The following is a 22,631-nucleotide window of genomic DNA, read 5'->3' as shown; positions in this document are numbered from 1 at the left end:
ACATTTATAATTTTAACCAGAGTCCCTAATTTTTTGGAATTGGGGTTGTGTAAGGCTACTTTCACACTGGCAGCAGCAGGGTCCGGCAGGCTGTTCCGGCGGGGGAACAGCCTGCCGGATACGTGCTAAAGCTTGCCCACCGGCGGCACAGTGGGCTAGTGTTAACACGGATCCGGCCCCTGCTGCCGCCAGTGTGAAAGTAGCCCAAGTCGGAAGATCAATCAATGACCATATTTTATGTTGGTCTTTGAAATCTTCCGTTCTTCTGGAGGATGCGCTGAATTTATGAAAAGGAACAGGCCTGCACTTGTCACATATTAGGGGTAGGGCTACATGGCAACACTGGTCGCTGCCAGGATTGCAGGATTCTGCTGGATTTTTTTGCGATTCAGGGGACAAAGTTGCAGTACACATGTGACTCACGCTGTGACCCCCATTAGTTTCTATGAGATCACCGGTACAACAAATGCCCCTGCGATCCTGGCTACAGGCAATTGGCTACGGCCAATGTACCCTTAGGTGCATCACCCGTCCGTCAGAGCGCCTGAATGAAAACAGGTGCAAATGATGAAATGTGTCAGGCCACTGGCCCAATCCCTTTTCAGAAAGTGGAAAGGATGGTGCAGAAACGCCATAAAAATTGACGAAGGGAGATGATAAATATCCCAAAGAAGAGGACATTTACTAAAGCTTTTATGCCACTCTCGTGGCATAATAAAAAAAAAAGTTGTAAATTATGGTGCATGCCGTATTTGAGACTTTTTGAAATTCTCACCACTTTTCGGGAGAAGTGGAGCCTACAACAGCCCTCTGGGTTTACTATACCTTGTGCTACAAACAGGTAGAAGTTATAGACCAAGTCAATGCCAGCCCTAGGCGCCAAAACAGAACGCGGGCACAGTGTGGCAACAGAGCAGCGGATCAGGAAAAAAAAAAAAAAGAAAATACTGCAATGACATCTAATCTTGGCCTACAAAGTAAGGTATTGATTTTAGAAAGGTCCTCTTTAAGCCAGCGTAGGCGTAAAAAAAAAAAAAAAAGTCGCAAAGAACGTTTTGCAACTAAACAACCATGTGCCCTCGACACTGGGGAGTGGCGGGGGCTGTGTGGGTGCGTGGCAGGGTTCTGGCCATCAGCCCTAGCAAATTCAGGAACATACAGTATATGCCAGGAAACTGGCATAAATAAACCTTGAAACCTACTCCAGTCAGTGGCTAGGGCAAGTAGATTTCACCCCCGGCACACAGACTGGCAGAAGATGCATCTAATTTATGGAGAGGTCTGCGCCTGATGATAAATTAGGCGCATCCTCCGGCAGCACAGGGGATATCAAAAACCAGTGTATAACACCGGTCTTTGATAAATGACCCCCAATGTGCACAGAGACGTACACTATTCATGGCTGACAAGTTTGATCATACATATTCATATTATGCCCCATTCTAAATTCTGCATGTTAGGCGTAAAAAGTACTTGCCGAGTACAGTCACATGTAGGTGACAGATGGCAGGAAGTCGGCATCAGAATAACCACAATCTGCCAATTTTTATTTCTTAAAGAAGCGGTCTAGGTTTAACTCCTACAACTGTCTCTATGGAAAAGTGTCACCGCAGTATAGATGATCTTTTTTCATGCCATCGGATGGACTTGGTAAAATACAACAGCAGTAAAAAAAGGAACAATAATAGTTAACGTGTGAACAAACCCCTAACAGAACAATACGACTATCTGGCAGTGCACATTGGACTATTACAGATACTTTTTATTATCCTCCCTTCACTTCCCTCACTGTCAAATACTCTTTAGGCCCGATGTACACAGCACTGCACAGCCTCCACGTGCGGCTATACAGGTTCTGTCATGTAGAGAGAGAAAGAAATTCATCCCTAGTATCAATGCTTCACAAAATGGAGCCATAATACAACCGAATGCATGAGGCCTCAACTGAAATCTATGTTTTTGTTCATTCTCATTAACGAATTTATGATTTAATAAAACACAGGGCTGTGACCGCTCTAATAAGCTTCTACCAGCGACGAGTCAGCAGTTGAGTCATGGCTGTGCCGAGACATAAAACTGAGAAGCTCGGAGTAGATACCAAAAAGCAGACCTGTCACCTACACAAGATGAGACAATCCTACCAACCATTTTAGTGGGTTCCTCCTCCACAATGATTACAAAAATCTTATTAATATGGCACGATGGGATAAAGAAAAGCATGGTATGCAGAGAGATCAGCCATTTAGCCAACCTGAGATGGACTGGCTGATAGGGATGTGTTGCTTCTCAAGCCTGTACAAATAGTAGGTGTTGTTGGGTTACACAGGACTGGCACTATGGAGACATCAGAGAAGGACAGAGTAGAGAGGCAGTAGTCATGCCCATATTATCGCCAGCTCAGTTTGCAGTATTAGGCTACATGCACACAACCCTTGTTTTGGTCCGCATCCGAGCAGCAGTTTCTGCGGCTTGGATGCAGACCCACTCACTTCAACGGGGCCGCAAAAGATGCGGACAGCACTCCGTGTGCTGTCCGCATCAGTCGTTCCGTTGTCCGCAAAAAAATATATAACCTGTCCTATTCTTGTCCGTTTTGCGTACAAGAATAGGCAGTTATATCAATGGCTGTCCATGCCGTTCCGCAAATAGCGGAAGGCACACGGACTCCATCCGTGTTTTGCGGATCCGCAATTTGCGGACCGCAAAACACACAACGGTCATGTGCATGTAGCCTAAATCAGATTTTTCTAAAATGAGGTGAAACTTGGTATCACTCACGCCTATATCCAGTCCTATGCAGGGTTGCCAACCGTCTAGAAATCTCTGGACAGTCTGTAAAAATAGGCAACTTTTTTCCTGTGTTCGTGAAAAACAAACAAAAAAAAAAAAAAGACGTGCCGTGATTTATTTTTTTAGGCTGGTGGTACTTGAATAGATTAGTCCGGTAGTAATTATTAACATTTTACAGCTCAATTCTTGAGTTCTTATCAGTATGTTGAGTTATAGGCATGTACTACCTATAATCTATCATTCGCTGGTTTTCCAATTTGTCCATAAAAAAATAAAAATAAATGTTGGCCGTCTGTGATTTTGGGATAAGTTGTCCAGAAAAAAGAAAAATTCTGGTTGGCAAACCTGGTCCTATGTACCACAGTGATTTAAACTCACTACCAATACATTTTTAACCCTCATTCTTTCACATACTGTACAGAGTAGAGCGGCAGTAGTCATGCCCATATTATCGCCAGGCCAGCTCAGTTTGCAGTATTAATCAGATTTTTCTAAAATGAGGTGCAACTTGGTATCCCTCACGCCTATATCTAGTCCTATGTACCCCAGTGATTTATACTCACTACCAATACATTTTTATCTCCCACTCCTTAACATACTGGGTCAACTTGCAACATGGCTGCCCAACAGGAGTGTAGCCGACAAACATTCTTTAAAAGTGAACCACCCAGATTAACTAATGGAGATGAATCATCTGCGAAGATGCTCTTATACATAACACTAATGGTGATAAAATCTCGAAAGAACAAAGCACGGTGAAAAACCAGGGCATGTTCTGGGGAAACATCTGTAGCCGTTACCATACTCTCCATATGAAAGGTACACATTTTGCATTCTTGTAGTGTGCATGGCTTCACAAAAAATAGGCCTGTGTCTCTAACTCAATGCGAATTGTTCTTTTCTGCTCAGCTGTAAATCACCAGTCTGGCATCACCCTCGCCCCCGGACCCGCCCTCCATCTCCAGGCTGACTGCAAGACTCCCTGACTAAGAGGACCGTAGCTGCACGGACCACAGAGACTAGCCTTCCACGCAATGCAACAAATTAATAAGTACAATTTTATGTAATCAACTGCATGCATGGCAATTACACAAGGACACACTGTAACAGGAAGGCAGCTGTTACTCAATTTTCAGAAGGTCCTCCCCATCTTGGTGACAATCGCTGTCACGTACTGATGGGGAGCGTTTACAATTAAATATGATGACTGGATTTCCTGAAACGCCGGCTCAGTGCTATTAGCATTTACGGACGGCCTATTTCCTCTAAAGGCAGCAAGCAGGGTGGCTAGGTATATATATAGGAAGTGGTAAAAAGCAGAGGCCCCAGTCAACTCATAGGTCTGATCTAGGATGAGATTTTTATCTAAAAAAGGACATAAGTTATGTGATCTACAGTAAAATTTTCAAAAGACAAGGTATCCCCTAGACAGACAGCTGTAGCAATGTACTAACAATAAGTATATCCTGAAATCCCCAAAAAAACATAACCTGATGGGTTACAAAGAATTTGATGGCAGAAGGACAATGTACATAGGGAACCAGAAAAAAAAACACCACAAGAGAACCTGGTCTAGATCAGGGGTCTTCAAGGAAGTGATCTTGTGGAGGTATCCTTGGACATGGAGTTCCCATATACTTGCTTACCACGATGAAGCATAAACCAACAAGTAGTATTTTCCTGAACGTCCCCTAATAAACCATAAAATGTAAAATCTCTCCAACAGGTCATCTCATCGAGAAGACCACATCTAATCCTAAAGGGATCTGATTGGTGCAGGTCCAAAACCCAGGACACGCACTGATCAGCAATTTGAGAAGGCAGAGGTGCTCGCAGTAGCACTGTGGCCTTCTCTCCCATTTGCCTAGGCCTAGTGACGAAACGTTCATCTGTCACATGGCCTAGGCGCAGCTCAGTCCCATTGAAGTGAATGGGGATGAGGAGCTGCAGCACCAAGCACAGCTGCTATACAGCGTATGATGCTGTGCTTGGTGAGCATGGAGAAGGAAGCAGGGAACGTGTCGTCACTCGGCCTAGGGAAAGCGGAGTGTGCCGCTCCCTTCTCAAACAGCTGATCGGTGGGGTCCTGGGTGTTAGACCCCCACCGATCAGATACTGGTAAAGTCCCTTTTTAACTGGGTTCTTCTTTAAAGGGCTTCTGTCACTCCACTAAACTCATTTATTTTTTGTCTCCTTAAAATCCTTATGCTGCGATTTCTCAATATATAGGGCTATTACTCAGTTTGGTTCAGTAGTTAGATCAAAAAACTGACTTTTATAATATGCAAATTACCTCTCTAGCAGCCGCATCCTCCATTCATAATGACGCCCCCTCCTCATGTTGATTGACAGGACCAGACAATGCGCTCGTCCTCTGACTGGCCCTGTCTGCGTTTTAAATCTCGCGCCGGTCTTCAGTTGGCGCAGGCGCACTGAGTGGAGGACGCTCACTCGGCCGCTCCATCCTCAGTGCGCCTGCGCCGATGACGTCACATGTACACCCGGCGCAGGCGCACTGAGGATGGAGCGGCCGAGCGAGCCCCCTCCACTCAGTGCGCCTGCGCCAACTGAAGACCGGCGCGAGATTTAAAACGCAGACAGGGCCAGTCAGAGGACGAGCGCATTGGCTGGTCCTGTCAATCAACATGAGGAGGGGGCGTCATTATGAATGGGAGGATGCGGCTGCTAGCAGCAAGTAGCCGCCCTACCTGCTGCTAGAGAGGTAATTTGCATATTATAAAAGTTAGTTTTTTTTTATATAACTACTGAACTAAACTGAGTAATAGCCCTATATATTGAGAAATCGCAGCATAAGGATTTTAAGGAGACAAAAAAAAAAAAAAGTTTAGTGGAGTGACAGAAGCCCTTTAATGCATCTTGGAGATCAAGAATATCTTTTACTGCAATGTTCCTCGGTCCTCAATATAGCTAGAAGGGGGAAACGTATCAGGACACGAATGAGGGTATCTGTACATACCTACACACATCTTTTTACTATATTTTACAGGACTTCCAGGGCTTTCCCAGTATTGCTGAGAACGACACTGCCTTAGGGACAAGGTCACTGACTGCTAAGTGTTCTCAACCCTTGTGTCAATGAACTTTACTGGATGACTGTAGACATTATAACCACATTTGGTAGTGGACATCCATATGTACAACATCATTGGTACTCAGACCTTTCCTATTTAACTTAATGGATAATTCATCAAGATTGTATTCAATTTAATTACTGCAAAGGTGGACATAAACACCAGACTATGGTCAGCCAAATCCCAATAAACACAAACGTGGTCATTTACGAACCGATATGAGCCACTTTTGTGACGTTTATCTGGCCAGATTCTGTTTAACGCCATGCTGTGGCAGAATCTATTACTTCTTTCCCGCTCACGCCAGATCTAAAAAAAAAAAAAAAAAAAAAGGGGGCATGGCATTGGGCGGAAAGGGGACGTGCCGGGAGACCCGTCTCATTCATTGTTTTCTATGCCTGGTTTAGGCGTAGAAAATGGTCTAGAAATGTAAGACAGCAAGGAATCTGTCTTAGATTTAGAATCGGCAGTGGATACGCCAAAGTTATTTTGAGGCCGGCACCTCTACATCACTTCGGCGGATTCACCGCCAGTCTTAATAAATTTGCCCCAAGATACTTAGTTGTTCTCTTCTGCCAAGCTCTAGAAAAAGCTAGCTGACCACAACTATGTCTATCATAAGATCCTAAACATCCCAAATTTATCAGACCTTTGTTTGGAAATATATTAGCAAATGCCCTGCCTCCAATACTATAATATAATTTAACAGAAGAGGACAACTCAAAGACTTCTTTTATGTATTTATAATAATTGTAGAAAGGCCACAATTGACAAATTGGACAAGAGAACAAGAAAATTTTTGTAGTCTGAAAACAGTAGTAGCGATCTAATGGTCATTGGACCAAAAGACATTTGCTCAACAAGTCTTGGGGGGGGGAAAAAAAAAAAAAAAAAGCAACTACGCTTTATCAAAGTTTCAACACACTTTTTTGACTCTGTAGAGCAAGACACTATTACTGTTACAAAAAGAAATCCACCTGTGACCATCTGGTTGTCTCCATGTCCAGGGACAACTAGAGCAGCCGTACTTTGTAAAGACCCCACCAAACAACTTCTTATATCTCAGTTTCCTAAACTCCAGTGATTGAGACACAGGAGGAGAAAGATGTTGGTAGTCAATACCAAACTTTTAGATGTTTAGTGAAGTTGGTCTTTAAAAAATAAAAAATAAAACACAGGAGAAATATGTCTCCAAGAAGGAGTCAGTCAATTAATACGTTTATTTATGCATGTTATTGGTGTTTTTAGAATGACTAGCGGGAAGTAAGATTGAGTCGCCCTAGCCAAGGCCAAGAAGAGTAGTCATGGCAACTAATGCTTAACGGAGCGCTCATTGAACAAAACGAAAACGTGGGGCGCCCATGCTCCATCAGATGAGCTGGCACCGGGCAACAATATGGAACCTTGCCAAGATGGTCGAATACATTACTTTTATTCTTTGAAACGAAAGGTTGGTGGGGTGGGGGGGTTTGGGGGAGGATGTTGCACAAAACAACCTTTCCTCTGGCACATTCTGATCAATGACTAAGGCGACAGCCCATAGGGTGCTTTTCTGGGGGCCCCGCCATCAGCCTACAGAAATTAGTAGCCGGAACATTGAGAGCAATCCTCTCAGTAAAGAAGCCAGCTGCTCCTTGGCATGAAAGATCTGCTTTACTAAAAATTCTGCTCATGAAACACTGAAAATGCCAACAAAGGCAGGGGGAAGGTACCAGTAGGGCTAGTAAATGTGGCCTTAAAGCGGTATTGCTATAAAAGAGATGGCATACTGTCAAACCTTTGGCACCCCAGCAACTGGCCACCCACTGTGCAAGGGAACTGCAGATCAGCTCCATTCAAAGGATGGTGCCAGTTGCAGTTTCCGACACAGCGTTGTGGCCAGGAGAAGACTTGTTCAGACAAAAAAAAAAATAATTAAGGGGCTGTAGGGCTGATTTAGATATCAGTATTGATGGGGATCCTATGTGATGGTGTATCATAGCACCATTGGTAATATGCCACCAATGTCTGCTTGGCAAAGGTCTGACTGCTGTAACCCCCAAGGATTCTACTTCATCTTTGGTTGGTTCCTCATAGCTTTCTCCAGGTGATCACATGGTCATCAGATGACAACGGATCAACAATGCTAAACCAGAAGACAACATGGTGCAGACATCTACCACCATTGTTATTACATTCTGGTGGGGTAACAATGGTCTAACCCCTGCCCCATGCCACTAATGTCTATCCCCTTTAAGTTGGCTTCTATTCAGCCATTTCAAGTTGCATGATAACACATAGGTCAACACTTCAGCTCCCAAAAGGTGTTGACTCCCAGTTTGTCTACAGTACTGTAAAAGCAAGCCTGTCTAGATATTTAGGAACGTATAATCAGGTTAGGCTTTACGGTTTAATTCCTCATTCAGGAGTCTGGAAAATCTAGGTGCCTGGCTCTGTGGAAGAAATTTTTATTGCAATTTTATAGGATATTGGTTGTTATTCAACAAATTTTAAAACTCTAAAAATGAACAAAGATTTTCCAGAAACAACACGTTCAATGTCCAAATCCCTATTAGATATTAAACCACTACAGCATGCGAAATCCAGCAGCAGCTTTATTAGCTCGGGTTAATTTAAGGTAGTTCCGGTTTTTTTTTATGTCCCTGTCATATACCCGTCAGTCAGGAAATGGCATAACAAATGTATAAAAAAAAACAAAAAAAAAATATTACCCCTTTATTGTATTTACCAACCAAAAGGGGAAGTACCATTGCTCAACAGTTTTTTCCCTAAGCACTATTACCAATATCAGTATATGCATGGTTATTTTTAGAAACCTAACTCAACTTTATATAGATCAAATATTCTGGATTATTGGACAGCGGGAGAAAATCTGACCAGAAAGACAATCAGGGTAACCAGAACTTCAATACTGAGGCACAACACAAAGCTCAGAGAAGAATACCAGGGTCCTACAGCCCATTAGTATTCTGTGCCAGTCAACACGAAAGTAGGGTAGCATCTGGCAGCTGCCATTGTGTCGCTACGAGGCATAAAAGAGTGCGGAAACTTGAAATTCACCAGTGATCGGACATAGGATAGATGGGGGAATTTACGTTTCGAAAGTTTTCAGCAGAACACTTATCAGGAAAGGGATAAACAGTCACGTAGACTTTTCTAGTGCCATGGACATATTGTTAAAGGGTTTGTCTACTCAGGGCAAACCCTGTCCATAACCTCTATCAGGGCATATGGACACCGCAGAAAGTGTTCAAGCAAGGAGCCGTCTATTAAAAGCCAGAGCAGAGAGTCAGAGCAAAGAGTATCTCTCGTGGACTAGGCGTAACCATGTAAAACCACATTACGGTGGTCAAGTTTGCTCATACTAGCCAAACCAAAGAACCCCATCTGTAGACAGTTGTTTTGGTGTTCGCACCCCTCATCAGTAGACAACAGGGTCCTGGTTGGTTGGACGAGATGCCTTAGATTGGACGAGAGGTACAGTTTCTTATTTAAGAGACATAGGTAGCTAATTTGCACACTTTTTTTCCCCATGGAGCACTGACTGAAAAATAGGTTTTCAGATAGCTGTATCTCTTTAAAGGGATAGACATCATAAAATGTCAGATAGATGCAGTTTCCACCTATGGAACCCACATCTTTTTTTAGAAAGATATATCTCAATAGTATAATGGTGGTCAAGCTCTTTAAAAAAAATTTTTTTTTATAGTTAACGTTGATCTTTACATCTATGGTCAAAAATGGAGATCTCTTATGACTGTAAGGCTGGGCTCCAAAGAGACAATCACAACTACCATAACCTAAATGCTTCTCTCTGGGACACAAAGTCGCTGGCGATCATATGACTAACAAAGTATGCAACCCAACTGGTTGCAAGCCCACAGCCTTGAGGTTGGGAAAACCCTTGTATATTGCTGCAACCCATATCCCCAAAGGGCTTTGCAGGATTTAAAAACATGGCTGCTTTTTTTTTTTCCAGGATCAGCGCTATGCCAGGTAATGGATTGTGTCAGGTATAGTAGCTCACCTCCACTGTAGGAAATGGGACTAAGCTACAATATCACACACACACAACCCGTGGACAAGTTTGACGCTAGTTTTTTAATCCTGGGGCTCTGACACCAAAATGGTTACAGTGCCTCCTCCAAAAATGGTACACTCAATTACCGGTAGTGGTGGAGACTTCAAATACTAGCAGAGGACTCAGTCATTATGCATCTTCTATTTGTATGGTCCTATGAAGCACGTGAACACTATAAATTAATTACATGTGGTTTGCAAAATATTGCAAGTCACTCTGGACATAAAAAAAACAACCTACATGTTAATAAAAAAAAATAAAAAAAAAGGAGAATGTTTTACATCATCAAGAAAATTCCCTTTTTTTCCCCCTCATCCTGTTTCAAGTTTCTTCATCTTTTTTTTTACAGCAAAGCCTGCCCATAAAGACAAAACAACGCTAGTACTACTTCCCTCTAGTTCCAACATAGAACAAAAGGATAGGCAAACAACTTTTTAACACCATCCCATTGTAAAATACTATATAAAATACTGCAGTAATGCTGTAAAGCAATTATATGAAAATGTTTTCTTCTCCATTTACCACTAAAGGCAAATCAAGAAAAGATAGTAGTAAATGGCCAGACCCTATGAGACGATTCCACAGCTAGCGCTCATCTATGTGCCAGATTATTAAAAAATCTGAGATTTCTGCCACGTATTTAGAGCTTGTCCTGCCACTGCTTCGCCATATTCAATAAGGCTAATTCGCTGCAGATTCCGTGTGGATCCCACAAAAGTGACGTGGCACTTTTCCCACAAAAATGGAATCTTGAATCCGCAAGAAAAAATCCAGACATAAGTTCACGAGAGATGAAATACAAAAGGTTGGACGCAGATTTTGAATTTTCTCCATGTGAACTTGCCCTTAGCGCTAAACTATTATGTTATAGGTCAGCAGGGTGGAGCAGTTTCCAGGAGGCCAGCAGTAAAATTCTAAAAGTCATGATAAGAGATGAGCAAATCGATTCTAAACATTTGGAAATTCGGCTCAAATTTTCCCAAAATTTTGTCTCAATTCTGGAGAATCAAAGAGAGGAAATACAGACCCCTTCTGATATTAAAAAAAAGGTGTTGTCCAAACCCACAAAACGTTTTCAAAACCACATACGATGACGTAAGAGAACAATAGTAGTAGTATTTTACCAATCCCACGCCAATGCTTCCCCAATCAACCACCAGTCTTTGTTCTTTCCGCTTCCATGATGACGTGTTGACTCAACATGTGACCACTAGTGGCCAATCAATGGCCGCAGCAGTGATTGGCTTCAGAGGTCACATGTGTCGACAGAGTATCTCTGCATCAGGTACAACAGAGATCGGTAGGTACCGTCCAACTGGCACGGATGCTATACATGTATTGTCCGTTTAAAAGGGCGTTCACGTTTACCAGCCAGAAGAACTTAGTAGAGTTTAATATGGCTCATCTGAAAGAGTGGTAAAGCTACACCGAGACTGCTGCTGTCAAAAAGAATACGAGTCCTATGCAATGTTGTGGACTTCTAGTGTAGCCTTAGTGGAAGCCATGTGTGAACAGTTATGACCTTCAGTATAAGTTATAATTTTGCTGGTGTGTTGTACACTAGGACCTCGGCTACGGTACTAGTGTAAGATGAGACATTCCATAAAGGAGGTGCAGCTCTGGAGAACTTTTTGACATTAGATTAGGAAGAGGTCACTTCTGGAATGTAGGCTAGATACCGAAGCATATCAGCCTTTAGGTCAGATGTAAGAGAGGGGTAAAATAATAAGAGGATCTCCATGCCATGGAGGGAGAATACGTGAAATAAACCAAAGGTTCCTTTATTTGACATTTCTTTTATTACAGGACTTGGCCAGGCTTTGAAAAACATGGCCACTTTCTTCCAAAAACAGCTCTTTGGGTTGAGTCTTGCATTGCAGTTTAATGCGCTTCAGAGGGGTTGAGCTGCAAAACCAGACACATTCTGTTGACAAGTGTGGCACTCTTTTTGGAAGCAGACCTGTTCTGGTAATCCTGGACAGTGCATATCCCCAAGCATGCCAACCTATATTCTTACCAATTAGAATAAAGTTATTATAATCTAGCAGCGTGTAACTGGAGGCCATGCCAATCACTTCCTATCCAGGCAGTGCAGTAATACAATGGAATTTTTTTTTGTTGTGAAAGAAAAAAAAATATTAAAAAAAATCTTGCAATCTGAAATGTCTAAATGGAAATGATTTGTGGCTTTGATTATGTAAAGTAGAATAGATTATGTTTGACTGATTTCTATGATAACGTTATACTGACTACCAGGGAAAATCTACTATCTAGGTTCTCAAACGCTGGTTCATGTACCCAAAGAGGTACACCATATTTTAGATGGTTCTCACACTTTTCTTAAGCTGCTCATTTAAGAGGAGACATGGTGTATGTAAGGTCATGGGGGTACTTTAATGTAAATTTGAGTAAGAGATCAGGGTACACTGGCTAAGAACCTTTGAGGAACATTGGTCTATTTTATTCACAGCTCTTGAAAAAGCCAACCGTAAAACACACATTGGGGTTTCCTTCCACAGGTTCCATGCTAGGAACTGTAATATTCTTGGTCTACCATTAGGTCTTTAATAGTTTGGTTTTCGATTATATGAAGCTCTGATGTTTTCATAGTATATTTAGTGTTCAGAATGATGCCCCTTCGAGAACTGTACTCATTGGTTTTGGAGGCATATATAATAGGCTACGGGCCAACTGTAGTCACGAGATACTTATGCACATGGCAAGCCAAGAACGGCAACACAAAGCACTCACAGGCCCATATTGTGTGCCAACACTGACAAATCAAGACCGTCTCGTATTTATAGGTTGCACGCTAGTATTTTCTTCTTCTGGGTGGTCAAACAGAAATGTGACTGCCTTAACACCTTAAATTAGATTAGAGATTTTACTACTGATTGCCTACCCTCAGGATAGGTTATCAATATCTGATCGATGGGAGTCTGGCTCCTGGCACTCCTACCTATCCGCTGCATGAAGAGGCTGAGGCACTCTGTGAGCGCTTAGGCCTCTCCCTAGGCCATGTGAGGACAGGCCATCAATATGAAAATGCAAAAAAAATAAAAATCAAGTCACTGATGTACTCCTATGGAACTGAACATTGGTTGCCCATTGTTAGCCAACCCTAGCCCAATTACACATCTCTCTTCAGATCTCATCAGTAGTAGAGAAGAGTTTCCATAAAGAAAAAGGAAGCATGGTTGAATAGTAATTGAGCAAATGATCGTCTAGGAAGCAATAGTTGTGCCAATGCCGCCATACATATTTTGGTCCATACATGTTCAACAACACCAATCGAAGGAGGAAAGATCATTCTAGGAACAGATCTATTGGCCAAAAATTTCAAACACAGCCAACTTCTTCCAAACCGTGCCTTTCTCATTGGGTGGCAAAAACGTTACTGCATTGTTAAACTCCATCGATGAACGATTGTAATGGCTGAAAATCAGACATTTTCGTCAACTTTAGTCTAATGTGTATGGGAATCTTTAGTGAACGTGTCGACTTATGTCAAGGTCTGGTTCATTCACCTTTTTTTTTATCCAGAGCAGCACCTCCAAAACCTAATATCATAGGGGACAGAGTATAATTTTTGGTCAGGTCCAAGGAGCAAATCACTGGGTGCTCAGATGAAAAGGTTGAAGGCCACATTACCACATACATAATATGGCCGAATCCCAAAGAGCGTAAAAGAGTGTAGTAAAATGCCCATAGTATTGCCAACTTCATACAATTCACAATAAGGTTAGCGGGCTATCAAAAGCACACAGTATATGGGCACCTGCAGACCCGAGAAAGACTTTCTACAGAGTAGAAGATCAAACAGGCTTTTTTTCCAGGATTACAAATGACCATTTCAGCCTTGTCTGCCTATGCAAACCCATGAGTGATAAGTCTAATGTATGCGGTCATTTAAGTAAACAGACAAATACAAGATAAGAACCTCTGGGAAAAGGAAAATGCAGGCGAAAGAGAGTCACAAGGAGTATCTGCTCAGTGATTTATCAGTCCCTTAATAAACTTATGAAAATCACTAATGGCTGCACAAACAGCGACCTGGGAGCAACACACAGAGAGGACTGTGCAAAAGCTGAAATCGGCATAGGAATCAATGGTCTAATTGTTTGATCCTGGTCAATTAAGAATTAAAGTCTGTGGAATGTAAAAAGAGTCAACCGCGAAGGAAATGACAGAAAAGTATAATTTTGCATTTCACACATCAACAAGCAGAAACTGTCTCATGCAGAAGGACAAGTGGATGATTGATTAAACCCAAGGCAACTTGAAACGGTGGTGTCTCCCATCAAGACCAGGTTACACCGAGGATTGTTAAAGCTGCAAGCTAAAGGCCCACTTATATGGGGCAATAATTGCTCAAAAGAGCATTCACAATCTTTGACCAGTGTAAACATGTCCAGCGAACAAACGAACTATGACCTGGCGTTGATCACATGTTTTATGAGGACATAAAAATCACCTTGTGAAGTCAGCATATCTCCCTGTGTAAATCAATCGTGGCCCTCAGGACTGTTGTACCCTAAAAAGATGAGCTAACACTTGGACATTTTTGCTATAAGGAACCTGGCCCTTACTTTTTCTCCAAGACAAAGAGGGGTCAGATCAATATGAGGTGGAAACATAAGGGTTGGGGGAAGATGTTCCTTGGTTGAAGAAACATCTACCTTCGAGATGCCAACTGACTACGTCCATGACCTTCTTGAGCTCCTATATAAAAATCATCTAATGTTTGCCTCAAATATTTTTCAAAGAGAGGATGACCAATCGAAACGAGAAGTGAGAATCTAGGAGGGATAAACAAATACCAAGCTATGGGTCTCAAGACAAAAACAAAGTCAAAAAGGAGAAGTCCAATCAAGCCCAGTGTCGGTGGATTTCTTAAGATAGGCACACATATGAGAACGGCTGAAGAGTGCAAGAATAAAACAGCAACAGCCTAAGAGTATAATGATGGAGGGGGTTTGGGAAAGCAAAAAGAGACCGAGAGGGTACGGAATAATGAGGAACCCAAAGAAGAGACAAGAAAGACACAGAGTCAGAATAAAGGGGGAGGAGAAAAAGGGAAAGTGTGAGAAGAGAGAGAATAGACAAGAGGAGGCCAGTGAGGGTGAGACAAGAGGGGACCGGGGGGGGGGGGGGGGTGCATATTGATAGATGCAGACAGTGGTAGAAGAGGGGGGGTAATGAAGATAAGAAGACAGTCTCAGTGGTAGAGGGTAACTTTAAGAGGTCAAAGGGCAAGAAGACAGACAGCTGGCCGCAGGCAACAAAATGGTTAAAGACAGCAAAAGAAGACTGGCTGGTGGACTGGTGGAATGGGGGAGGGAGATGGAAAAAGTAGACAGATTGATGTGAAGCAGTAAGTGCCTGGTGACAATACAAAGTAGGTGTAGATAAGGATGGAGGGGTGATCTGTTCAAGACAGACCCAATGATGAGACCAAGGCACCAGATAACTAATCGACCCTTGTCTAAGTATGGTGGAAACTTCTTAGAACGTTCTAAAGTTCACTATAAGGATCAGGAACCTACAAAAAAAATTTAGCCTTTTTTTTTTTTACATTGCCAATGGTCAAGAAAACAACTAGGACCAGCCTAAGACTTAAAGTTGGCACAGGAGAAAGGGGCCACGACAACGGCATAGGAGAGCAGCTGGGTAGCGAGGAAAGTGGGGGTACGGTAAAAAAATAAAAACGCCAAGGGAGGGTGGTGGTGGTGGTGGGGGGAACCAGAGAGGAAAATTCTGCAAAGAAAAATGGGGTCAGAGAGGAGGCAAAGACACACAAGATAGACAGGCGGGCAGACAAGGAGCAGCTGAGAGAGAACAAATAGGTGAGAGATGTGGAGGAGAAAGGGGGGAGAAGAGAGCGGCAGGAGGTAGCAGACAGATTTGTGGGGGCAGTTTGGGAAGCGTCTACCCCCCTCCCCCTTATCCCAATTGTTATCACACAAGAAAAGTCCCTTCTCTCCCTGACTACGCTCTGCCCTCCTCCCCCACTCCTTCCCTCTGCCCTGAGGGAGAGAGAGAGGAGGGAGAGAGAGGGCGAGAGAAGGGGGATGGGTGGGAAAATTTGGAAACTGGGATTGAAGAGGGAAAGGAAAAAAAAAAAAAAAAAAAAAGTCAGTACCGACTGTGGAGCAGCCTCATGTACGGAGCACAAAGGATCACACACATCCAGCTGCATCCAACCCGGGACTGAAGTCCAAAAATAAAAAATACTTGGAAAAACAGGAACCAAATTTTCCGCCTGTGAACGTAAAGACTTTAATCTGCGGATTGCAGCCCTTTATCCTAAAAACTGCCCCCATTAGGGATTCTCAACCACAGCCTTAGGCCTCTTTCACACGACAGTATGGCTTTTTCAGTGTTTTGCGGTCCGTTTTAAACGGATCCGTTGTTCCGTTTTTTGTTTCCGTTGTGTTTCCGTTTCGTTTTTCCGTATGGCAAATACAGTACACAGTAATTTCATAGAAAAAATTGGGCTGGGCATAAGATTTTCAATAGATGGATCCGCAAAAAACGGAACGGATACGGAAGACATACGGATGCACTTCCGTATGCATTCCGTTTTTTTGCGGACCCATAGACTTTAATGGAGCCACGGAACGTGATTTGCGGCCAAATATAGGACATGTTCTATGTTAAAACGGAACAACGAAAATACGGAAACGGAATGCATACGGAGTACATTCCGTTTTTTTTGCGGAACCATTGAAATCAATGGTTCCGTATACGGCCCGTAAACGGGGGGGAAAAAAACGGTCATGTGAAAGAGGCCTTACACATCAGCGATGTAGCAGAGCTGACATAGGTTTGCAGCTAAACGACAGGGTTGGCAAACGATATCGCTTCAGCTCTGCTACATCTGTACATGGACTGGCAGAATCGTCCAGAATTCCTCTACATCGAGGCTGAGACGTGGCCACTGATGGGTGAACGATTCCAGACCCCTGCGCCCCCCCCCCCCCCCAAAAAAAAAAAAAAACACACACAACTAAAAACTGAAACTGGGAACCAGAGACACCTGGCGCCAAAGAAGAGCTGCCCACGAAATACACCATCTAGCCAGGCGGTCTATGCCCAACGCAACTTTTTGGGTACCAGAGTGGATAACCTATAGGATCAAAACCCCAAAATTCAATAGATAAATTAACAAATAAAACACCAAAAAGCAAATGAGTCTCATAAAATAAAAAAATAAAAAAAAACACTTTATGAAGAATTCGGACGGGCAGGAAGAAGTGGCGAGTCCCACCCCAAAGGGTTCAAATTGAAGCCATAATAAATAAAAAGTTAATAAAATATATATATACACAAAAAAAATACAAGATCAATGGGATCACAGTAAATAAACCTGTCAAACAGGGGATCAGCGGCATCTCCTCCCCAGCTGTTGGGCAACTACAACTCCCAGCATGTCCTGACAGCCAAAGTGCACGCTGGGAGTTGTAGTTTTGCAACTGACGGGGAGCCAAAAGGTTGTCGATGGCTCCTTCAAGTCAACATTTTACGCCTTCAAGGGCGTCCGTCCGTAGGATCCGGCACGAGATGGCGGAGACTGGGACGGATCAGCCCTGAGACACAGGGTCCTGCCAAATCTCTGCGCCCTGTCATGTGTGGGAAACGTAAAAAACCCATCATACACTGGGGGGGGGGGGGGGACAGTGGGTGCAAAACTGGTCACAGACAAAAAACAAATTGGGGGGGGGGGGGCACCTCTTGCACTTTTCAGGGGTCTCATCCACACAACTGATGTCAATTTGGAAAATTTGCAAAATAAATGTTTTAAAGAGTTTCAAAAGTTTTTGCAGCACAGCAGTGACGTCTATGACACAAATGACAACTACTACTACTACCTCCATCATTGCACGTCACACTCCCTCACTGCCGCACAGCACAGTGACCCGGTAAGCCCGGCATACCAACACATGACGGGGCTGACTACGTGGATGCCGCCGCCGCACACTTCCCCACCCCCCACAACATGCAGGACGCTACACTCACCATAGACGCCTCGGCTCAGCAACACCGCAGTGATCCACAGGAATCCGTAAATCCCCGGCCGCCCCATGCTGCAATCCTCCCCCGGGGAGCCCTCCAAACCGGGAGCTCTTCTATCGTCCGGTGACTGAGCCACACTAATGTGTGGGAGTGCTAGAGTCAGCCGAGCGCAGACACAACCACGCCCCGCACCGAACTCAACACCAATCAGCGAACGGTTAAGGAAGACGTTTACCCAATCACCACGTTGGAGGCAGTTTAGGCCACGCCCCCTTGCTGTCTTTCACAGCGGAGGAGGCTCCGCCTTCATTGTTTATAACCCTTCTATCATTTTACGCATATTTTCCCAGTAACTACAGTCCGGGAGGGGGCGGGGTTACGAATCAGAGTTTAGGCACGCCCCCTTCTGGATTGGATGGCCCAATGAAAGCGTAGATGCTACTTCGGAATGCGTTCGGGAAGCGGGAGGGGATAGCGTCTCCTAGCAACGCGGGAGGAGGGCGCTGAGATTCCAGCACAGCACCAAGTGGGGTGGCTAGTCTGTGCTATGGATCAGTCTGGGCTCCATTGTCCGCTGCTGCGCTGGCCTCTGCTGGGACAGAAGGCTTTCCCGCCATGACTAATGTCAGCAGGAGCTTTGTTTCAGTGTAGTGCAGCCGCAGGGTTCTAGTCTTATGTGGAGGTGTCAGTGTGGGTTAAATCTTAATCTGCCCCAGATCCCATTCTGATATTGATCTGCTGGCCATCTATGCCATCACCAATATAACTAAATCCAAGGTAAGAGATTACACAAAGCTTAACCCCTTAGGGAGTTATTGGCCTTAAAGGGATTGTCTTTCTTTTTTGCCTCCCGTCAGCAGTAATTGTGGAAAAATACCATACTCACCTGCTCCTTGCCGCTCCGTTCTGGCTCCCTGACTCCATACACTGGACTTCTGGTCTCCATATGTCACCGTGTGTCCCCCAAGAGGTTCATGACCCATCAGTGACATGACATGAGATCAGCCATTGGTTGCAGTGGTGCATGTGACCCTGTCCTGGACAGACGGGGATCGGAAGACCAGAGAAGAGAGACAACGGAGCGGCGGGAAGAGGTTTCCACAGGTAGAAACAGTGGAAAGTAGAAGACTGGAAAAGGGTGATTTGGAGCGACGAGGTGGAAGTCAATAGACTGGGCTCTGACGGGTGAAAATGGGTCTGGAAGAAACAAGGGAAAAGAGGGCTTATGGATCGAGAAATTGAAGGAACTGTTAAGCTTGGTGGAGGAAGCCTGATGATATGGGGTTGTTTCACAGCCAAAGGTGTTGGATACTTGACCAGGATCGATGATGAAGTATCCTACAAGACAAGTTACTTCGTACACTCAAGTATGATGGGTATGAAAAGGACGATTTTGTGTCACGGTGGGGAGTGGGGAATAACTCCCCACCGTATAAGGAGGGTAGAAGAGGAAGCAGCTAGGCCTGGACACCAGGAATGGGAAGCAGGTCACCTCCTAATGCCGCCCTAATCCTGGCCCTGACTACTAACCGTATAAGCAGACCCAGATGGTAGGTGGGCTTATACTCCGGAACCTCGGACCCTGAATCGCCCTGATGATCCCTAAAAAACAGGTAAGGAACTAAAGACGACCTGTTCCTCCACAACACGGACGAACAGGAGTCTCCAGGGGCCTAGCAGCAGGGAAAATAAAAGGCAGAAAACAGCAACTGGATAGGCAGGTAAGAGCCCACAACAACAAGCACTCACCTGCCGAGGCAACAGCGACTGGAACCCGATCACCTACGAGGACACAGCACAAAGACAACAAACACGGAGTCCAGCGAACCAGAAACTGCCTGGACCCCCATGTGGACAGGATGCATGACGGCCCCTGGTGGAGCTGTTACTGACTGGTAGTTCCCCCTCAGGGGAACCCATGGACCCCCTTCCAGAGGAGAGAGACAAACAGAGGAAATGTCGAGCAAGCATGCTGGACGAGAGACACAAGACAGCCCAGACATGGTACACAAAACTAGACATGCAACTCTTCCAGAACATAACCCATACCAAACAAATAAGGGAAAGAAGAGAATGACATTGATGTCAAACTAGGTGAACCTCTCACTCGGCAGATGGTATAATGCTAGAAAGAAGCAGAGCTCCAGCACACACCATGGCCCCTTTCACACGGGTGAGTATTCCGCCCGGGTGCAATGCGTGAGGTGAACGCATTGCACCCGCACTGAATCCTAACCCATTCATTTCAATGGGGCTGTGTCACGAGGGTATCAAGAGCCACGTCTGACTCCGTTATACCCGGGGTCAGGAGGTCGCAGCGGGTGGCTGCGCTCTCTATATCTAAAGATCACGTTGTTTCTTAGTGATTGTTTTCTGTGTTTGCCTTGCTATCCTTTTTGTCTCAATCAGGGATCCGTAGCTTCTCCTTCTCAGCTGTTTCTTGTCTGCCACTCCCAACCTCCTTATATTCTCCCCTCACACTTCTCTAGTTGCCAGTTATAGAGCTTCCTGCCTGGACATCTATACTGACCCACTGGAGTGGTTAATCCTGGTTGTCGTTCCAGAGTGCTACCCTCCGGATCCCTGTTGGGCTTCTTGTTGTCTCCTGTTGTCGCCCACCTGGGATTATATGTTGAGTTTGTATTGTCTGTCCTTCCCTTGGTGTTTTCCTTTAGAGCTAGTGGTGCGGACTAGTGTTCCCACCGCCCTGTTCACTATCTAGGGCTCAGCTTAGGGAAAGCCAGGGCTTTAGGCACGTGATCGGCGTACGGGTGAGGAACCCCTCTAGGGACGTCAGGGCAGCCAGGTGCCAGCCGCTAGGTGAGTCAGGGGTCACCACCTTCCCTCTCACTTGGGCAGGGCCTTCCTTGTTCCCTCCCTCTGCGCCACGTATGTGATAGTCACGCCGACCGTGATATTATAACTGGCCCTTACTTTTTGAGAAAAAAAAAATAATTTTTTTTTTTTTTTGTTGTTTTTTTTTTTTTTTCCTCTACTTAGAATCCAATATGGATCCTATTGCTGCCTTGGCAAAACAGCTTCAAAGCCTGTCTTTGGAGGTGGCAGGATTGAAGGCGTCTGTCCTCCAACAACAGCAGCAAATGCAGCTGACCGCACCCCCAGCGGTTGCTATGGGTAACCAGGTAGTTACAGAACCCAAGGTTGTTCTTCCTGACAGATTTTCTGGGGGAAGGGACAAATTTGCGACGTTCCGTGAGGCCTGCAAATTATACTTTAAGTTGCGCCCTTACTCCTCAGGTAATGAAGAACAGCGGGTAGGGATTGTCATTTCCCTGCTTCAGGGGGACCCACAATCCTGGGCGTTCTCGTTACCCCCTGGTTCCCAGGCTCTCCGGTCAGTGGAGGGATTTTTTGGGGCTTTGGGTCTCATATATGATGACCCTGACCGAGTCGCCCTGGCTGAGTCGAAGTTACGGAGACTCCTACAGGGAGATCGGTCAGCAGAGGAATATTGCTCAGAGTTCCGTAGGTGGGCTACGGATACTCAGTGGAATGACCCGGCTCTCAGGAGTCAGTTCTGCTCGGGGTTATCTGAAAGGGTTAAGGATGCACTGGCGCTGTATGAGACCCCCCTTTCCCTTGATGCTGTTATGTCCCTCTCTATCAGAATAGATAGGCGTCTTAGGGAGAGATCGAAAATTCCTGAGCAATTGGTTACCTCTCCCAAACAACAATTAGTCTGTACTGACTTAGATGAGCCTATGCAGCTAGGCGGAACTTCTCGTCAGGTCCGTCCTCCTGAGGTTCGCCGCAGGGGGGGGGCTTGTTTTTTCTGTGGGGGGAAGGGTCATTTCATTAATGTCTGTCCCTCTTTTCTCAAAAACAAAAGACTGTCGGAAAACTACTAACCCCAGGCTGTGCGGAGGATGTCAGCCGGGGGGTATACGTTTCCTCCATACGAACATCTCAATTTGTGTTACCAGCGGTTATTGTTTTTGGTGTTAAGACGGAGTCTATTTCTTTTTTTCTAGACAGTGGAGCAGGGGTAAATTTGATAGATGCCCATTTTGCCCGCACTATGGGTTTGTCTCTCTGCACGCTGCAGAGACCTATTCCCGTATTCGCTATAGATTCGGCTCCTCTGTCTCAGAGAAACCTCACCCACATTGTTCATAATTTACACCTTCGGGTAGGGGACCACCATAATGAGTGTCTTTCATGTTATGTTCTGGAGGGCCTTCCCTCTCCTGTGGTATTGGGTCTTCCCTGGTTGGTAGCGCACAATCCAGTGGTGGATTGGCAGGCCAGGGAGATATTGGAGTGGAGTGAGCATTGCAGAGAGAATTGCTTAAATAACAATTGCTTAATCGCCTCCATAGCTTCCCTACCTACATTTATTTCGGACTTTGAGGACGTTTTTTCTGAAAAGGGTTGTCAGAAGCTACCACCTCATCGTCCTTATGATTGCCCGGTTAACCTGATTCCTGGTGCAAAATTACCCAAGTCCAGGTTGTATAATCTTTCGGGTCCCGAGAGACAAGCCATGAAAGATTATATCTCCGAGAGTCTGGCTAAGGGACACATCAGACCCTCTTCTTCACCCGTGGCTGCAAGGTTTTTCTTTGTTAAAAAGAAAGATGGGGGCCTGCGTCCTTGCCTAGATTTCCGTGAGCTAAACCAGATAACCATCC

The 22,631-nt window shown here is 44.7% G+C and overlaps 1 protein-coding gene across 1 annotated transcript in view; it reads right to left on the bottom strand.

Moving 5' to 3' along the window:
- NOTCH3 (notch receptor 3) overlaps positions 1-18,103 on the bottom strand; it is a 66,767-nt gene extending 48,664 nt beyond the window's left edge. The window contains exon 1 of the mRNA XM_040414731.1: positions 17,983-18,103. Coding sequence (XP_040270665.1) covers positions 17,983-18,049 — 67 coding nt within the window. The 5' untranslated portion in view covers positions 18,050-18,103. The remainder of the gene's footprint in view (positions 1-17,982) is intronic.
- Positions 18,104-22,631: the final 4,528 nt, after the last annotated feature.

The sequence above is a fragment of the Bufo bufo genome, chromosome 1, assembly GCF_905171765.1.
Source record: "Bufo bufo chromosome 1, aBufBuf1.1, whole genome shotgun sequence".
NCBI classification, from domain to species: Eukaryota; Metazoa; Chordata; class Amphibia; order Anura; family Bufonidae; genus Bufo; species Bufo bufo.
Note: the sequence above shows the minus strand (reverse complement) of the source record. Positions and strands in the feature narration are given on the sequence as shown.